Source organism: Camelina sativa, chromosome 14 (assembly GCF_000633955.1).
Source record: "Camelina sativa cultivar DH55 chromosome 14, Cs, whole genome shotgun sequence".
NCBI lineage: Eukaryota > Viridiplantae > Streptophyta > Magnoliopsida > Brassicales > Brassicaceae > Camelina > Camelina sativa.
The window spans coordinates 7,477,638-7,483,408 of record NC_025698.1 but is presented as its reverse complement, the minus strand read 5'-3'; the positions used below and the strand labels follow the sequence as shown (position 1 = coordinate 7,483,408).

Genomic DNA, 5,771 nt, shown 5'->3' with positions numbered 1-5,771 from the left:
AAAAGTTTCTTATTAATCCTTATATGTTTAAACATTTAAATTACTTCTATTCTATTTATAAATTTTAAATTTAAATAAATTATATTTTCAAAAATAAAAAATCCAAATTTAAATCCTACCATTAGAGGAGATAATTTTAATCAAGAGGTCAAAGTTTCTTATTTTTTAAAAAGTACACAATTAATTTATAAAAAATTCAAATAGTGTATAATATCCCCAATATATGAACCCCCAATAATCTTGCTATGAGAGAAGCATTACAAAAATATGCCGAAGCAAGTGATTAAATCGGGAAGCCGACCACCGTGGGTTGGTTTATCGGCGGCGGTATGGCTCGAAATCGCCGCCGGAAACGCTTTTAACTTCCCGGTATACTCTCATGCTCTGAAATCTGTGTTGGGTTACAATCCAGCAACAGCTCACCATCCTTGGAGTTGCCAATGATGTCGGAGAGAGCGTCGCTTTGCTTCCTGGTTACGCCTGTAGCAAGCTTCCGCCTTGGATGGTCCTCTTCGTCGGTGCTTGTGCTTGCTTCTTCGGCTATGGGCTCATTTGGCTTTCCGTTACTCTGACTCTTCCTCGTCTTCCCTTTTGGCTGGTCAGTCAAAGTTTTCACCTTTTTCTTTTAAAGTTTCTGAATTTAGCCTTATCTGATGCATATATGTGATTATGTGAACCACTTGATTGTTAATTGATTGATTGAAACTGTCTTCTTTTGGATGCTTTTAACTACTCATGAACAACATTGAATCCATCCATATAAAAAAGTGATCTTTTTGTTCACTGGAAATTGCAGTTGTGGATGGCACTGATTGTGGCTACTAATAGCAATGCGTGGTTTGGGACAGCAGTTCTAGTGACGACGAATATGAAGAATTTTCCACTCAGTAGAGGCACTGTTGCCGGAATTCTCAAAGGTTATTCTGCAATTGGTGGTGCGGTTTACACTGTGATATATAATGTGTTTCTTGATCAGTATTCTACGAAATTACTGCTGTTCTTGGCTCTCGGAATCCCGGTTATCTGTTTCTCGATGATGTACTTCATTAGACCATGTGCTCCTGCTTCTGGAGAGGATTCATCTGAGCATGTCCATTTCGTTTTCACTCAAGCCATGGCTTGTTTAGCTGCTCTCGTTGTTCTAGTCATCACTGTGGTTGGCAGTTTGATCTCAGTAAGCAGTAGCGTTACATATTACACTGGTTGGTTTAGTGGTTGTTCTACTAGTGTCTCCTCTTGCAATTCCTGTCAAGATGACATTTATCCGGAAAAAGTCTTTGAAGAAGCCGAACCCTCTTGTCGAATCTGCGGAAGGTTTAGATCAGGAGGCAGGAGAGAGTAATCAAACCAACCCGTTGTTGAGACCCTCTTCATCTCTTGGGAGTTTCATTGAGATAGAGGATGATGATGCTTCAGATATACAGACCCTTTTAGCTGAGGGAGGAGGAGCAGTTGAGAAGAAGAGAAGACCGAGGAGAGGAGAGGATTTTAGAATGAGATAAGCTTTGGTCAAGGCTGATTTCTGGCTTCTATGGTTTCTTTATTTTCTTGGTGTTGGCTCTGGTGTCACAGTTTTAAACAACTTGGCTCAGGTTGGGATTGCAGTTGGCATTGAGAACACAACAGTCTTGTTATGCCTCTTTAGTTTCTTTAACTTTGTTGGCCGGCTTAGCTCAGGAGCCATCTCAGAGCACTTTGTCAAGTCAAGAGCAATGCCGAGAACCGTGTGGATGACATTAGCACAGTTTCTAATGGTACTTGCTTTCATTCTCTACGCTCTCTCTTCAACCGCCACTCTCTATCCCGCAACCGCGCTTCTAGGGACATGCTACGGGTTTCAGTACTCTCTCATGGTTCCTACAGCGTCTGAGCTCTTTGGACTCGAACACTTTGGCATCATCTATAGTTTCATGATTCTAGGAAACCCAATTGGTGCAGTTCTCTTCTTCGGTTTACTAGCTGGTCGTTTGTATGATGCTGAGGCTGTTAGACAAGGAAGCTCAACTTGTTACGGACCAGATTGTTTCAAGCTGACTTTCATGATACTGGCTTGCGTCTGTGGGGTTGCCGCAATTCTTGGCGTGATTTTAACTGTTAGAATAAGACCGGTTTATCAGTCTCTATACGGTTCAAGATCTTTCCGGTTACCTCAAGAGTAGTGTAGTGGTATCACCTGAGGCAGGTTTTAGTTGTCGTGGTTATGTGTGTACACACTTTTTTCAGAAAGACAGAGTAAAAAAGTAGTTAAAAAAAGCTGTAAAGAAGTTTTTGACTGGAACAGAGACTTAGGCCAAAAGCAAAGACTGAAGAGACAGACTCATTACAAAGACCCACACACACTCACACACACCTGACACCTCCACTCAACCCTAATAGTTAATTAACCAAAAAAAACCCTAATCACACACTTCAACACACAAAGGCCAAAAAAAGAATGAAACTTAAAAAATCCATGGTGGAAGAAACCTAAAACATCATCTCTCACCATCAATCTGATACCAAGATTACTAGGTAGGTTTGAGATTCTGAAACATAGAATCCCATCTGACATCTTCGAAACAAGTATCTTGATCATAAAGTAGTTTCTCATCCTCGCAACTGTAATCAAAAACCATGGGACTTGAGAAGCTATCGAGTCTACAAGGAGTCCCATTGGTCAAGAGCAACCTCTCTTGCTTCTCAAATCCGCCATTCCCATTACTCGGCATCACAGATCTCTTGTTCCTCTTCATAAACCCGCCTCTCCACTTACTAATCCCGCTGCTCGTCTTCTTCTTCGACGGCACCAACACCAGAGCTCGAGACGACTCTTCTTCGCGGCGGATCCAGGCGCGTACGTGATCCGAGAAACATTTCCCTGTTTTCTTGATAGCAACCATGAATCTGGATATCGATCGAGAGGTGAGCGGAGGAGCGTTCTTGCGATCTCGGCGAGCGAGTTTGAGAATCTCGAGACGGTGTTTAGCGATGGAGATTCCCATGCTCTGAAGAAACTCGTGGTTGAAGTAAGCAACGTCTTCGAGTTCGAGCTCGTTCTGGGAGAAGGAGATACCGTATTCGTGGATTAGAGAAGGTTCAAGGTTTGTTCTCGAGAGCCATAAGAACCAATCTTCCATTGAACAAGGTTTTGTGTGTGTTTGTGTGTTCTGTTTTGTGATAAAGATAGTATATATATAGAGAGAGACAGGTGAGTGAGGGGCGTTTTTGACTTTTTAGAAAGTAGCGGGCTTCGTCGTTAAGGTAGTTGAAGCGTAAAGATGGACTCTATATTTTATTAAAGTGAGAAATTAAAATGGGTCACAAGTGAAATAACATACAAAATTTACGAATACGCACACAAAGTATTGATTTTTGTGCATATAAGTAAAACCCATGCTTGTTTCTTGTTTGAGTAATTTCTGAAGAAAGAAAAAAATAAAGATGTGAGTGTGGAGGGAGAATGGGGGAGAGTGACCATCAATTACGGTGTGGGGAAAGGAGCAAAACCAGTGGGATCTTTACTTTTTGTTTATGGGTCACTCTTGTTTAATCTTATTGTGCCATTTACTTTTGTCGTTTAACATGCATGTAGTAGTAGTATGTCAGTCAGTATAATACTAGTGTTTTTGGAATCTACTTTTGCTTTGCTTTTTTTACAAACTAAATTATATAATTCGCTAGGAAATTAATTACAAGAATCAAGTGAAGGATTAAAAAGCACAACTCTGTTATATAAAATATGCACTGGGGGGTTTAAGGGACATGATGATGATGTCATTTGCGAAAGACTGATAGATTAACTCAGATTGGATCTAGTCCAAATATGTCCCCCTCCCTTATTAGTAACACACTATATATTAGCACATTCTCTCTACATAGCAAAAATAGAAAAAGAAATGTATCTTTATGGTCAGAGATGAAAATGGATAGAATCTTCCAATTTATTTTCTTAGATTTATACTGTAGTAAAAGTAGGTGTTTGTGGCTTGTTGCATATATTTTTTTTTAATAAACAACTTAAAATTTTAAGAAAATATCGAAATAAAATTATGTATTTTAAATTTGTTTTTTTTGCGTAATGCATAAATTTAAAAAAATTATTTTCATAAAGTATAGAAATATATTATATTTCCTTACTTTAATAAATCAAAATCCTAATATAATCAATTTCAAGAGATAAAGAAATTAGATATGATTATACATAAGTATAATTTCATCTTGATTTAATCTTTTTACTTTGCTAAAATTTATTATCAGTTTTTCTTTAATGTTTTCTTATTTTATGGTTTTAATTGTAATTAAAATGAGGATATTTACATTTTGAAAATAAATCATTTAATATTAACTATTGCAATTAAAACCGTAAATAAAATTTAATCAATTACAGAAACATATTTCTATAAAATTTAAAATATAAAATAGAATAATGAATGGAGATGCCAAGTTAGGGAGAGAGTGAACCTTTATATATATAATTTAAAAATAAATCATTTATATATATATATATAAATCTATTTCCATAAAATAAAATTTCATTCAGTTTTAATTAAAACGAGGAGATTTACATTTGAGAAATAAATCATTTGTTATTAATTGTTGCAATTAAACCCATAAATCTGACACATATACATATTTATGTAAATTTTTCTAATATATATATATATATATATATATATATATATATATATATATATATATATGATACTAAATTGAGATGTCAAATTTTCCAGTAGGAAGAGAGATAATGAATTGCGTCGAATAAAAGCTACTTGTGTGATAAAATCATATATTTTTGCTAGTCAAATTTGTTTCCTTTAAATATATAATGTGTCAAAGCTATGTAAGAAAATACTTCTTCTTTGACTAGAAACGTAAGCTAAGGAAATAGAGAACCGAAAGATTACGTTCTTATTCATCTTTGACCGTAAACGTTTCCTATTTACCTATGTTTGTTTGATGTATATATATATATTAAAAAATGTGATCAGAGATGAGTAAAAAGAAAAGAAAAAGAAAAATGGCTATCACCAAAAAGAATTTAATCGCATTTGTTCTCACCATTCTGGTTGTTATATCTTCTATTCATTGTCGTACAACATCGGATATTGTTTCTGGTACTTAACTATTTTATTATGTTTTTTTTACTACGTACATTATATTATCAATCTATATGAATAATATATATTGATCTAATATTGAATCAAATATATAGGTTTTGGGATAAAAGAATCCGATCACGTATGCTTCAATGTAACTCCATGTTTGCCTGAGCAGGGAGGGGATAAAGGATGCAATGCATTTTGCTCGAGAATGAAGTTTAAAATAGGTCATTGTCTTCATTCCGGAAAGGATACCGGAATATGTTGTTGTTATTCTACATAAATAAAATAATAATAAATAAAAATATATATGTTTTTCCTGATGACTGAAATAATCTAATAGTTAATACATGTTGGTAATATGTTTTTTTTTTACCAATATCGATCGTTAGATAATATTCAAGCGGTTTTAGTTTTACAATTCAAATACACTAGTCATTTCACTATTAATTATGTTCAATGTTTTACCATCGAAGTACATGCGCGATCGAGAATTTAAAATATAAAAGTGGATGCTACAAAACTAAAGAAAGTCGTATCGTATCCCTATACCACATAACTTGGTGGAGGAATTAGTCAGAAATACTAAACTTCGTAAAGACCAGGATTTGCAAGATCAGAACTTCACCAAAAAATCATCAATTTGTTTTTTTCTTTTTTGGCGAGTCTTGGCTAGTGCATGAGTAGTTGCTG

At 35.3% G+C, this 5,771-nt stretch overlaps 2 protein-coding genes and 1 pseudogene across 2 annotated transcripts; 2 read left to right on the top strand and 1 right to left on the bottom strand.

Moving 5' to 3' along the window:
* LOC104740261 lies at nt 222-2,280 on the top strand (annotated as a pseudogene).
* Nucleotides 810-3,266, bottom strand: LOC104740260. The gene has a single exon (XM_010460808.2). The coding sequence runs from the start codon at nt 3,114-3,116 to the stop codon at nt 2,508-2,510; it is 609 nt and encodes a 202-aa protein (XP_010459110.1). The 5' UTR covers nt 3,117-3,266; the 3' UTR covers nt 810-2,507.
* On the top strand, nt 4,724-5,402 carry LOC109128855 (putative defensin-like protein 110). Its single transcript, XM_019235974.1, has 2 exons — nt 4,724-5,093; nt 5,192-5,402. The coding sequence occupies exons 1-2, from the start codon at nt 4,970-4,972 to the stop codon at nt 5,359-5,361; spliced, it is 294 nt and encodes a 97-aa protein (XP_019091519.1). The 5' UTR covers nt 4,724-4,969; the 3' UTR covers nt 5,362-5,402.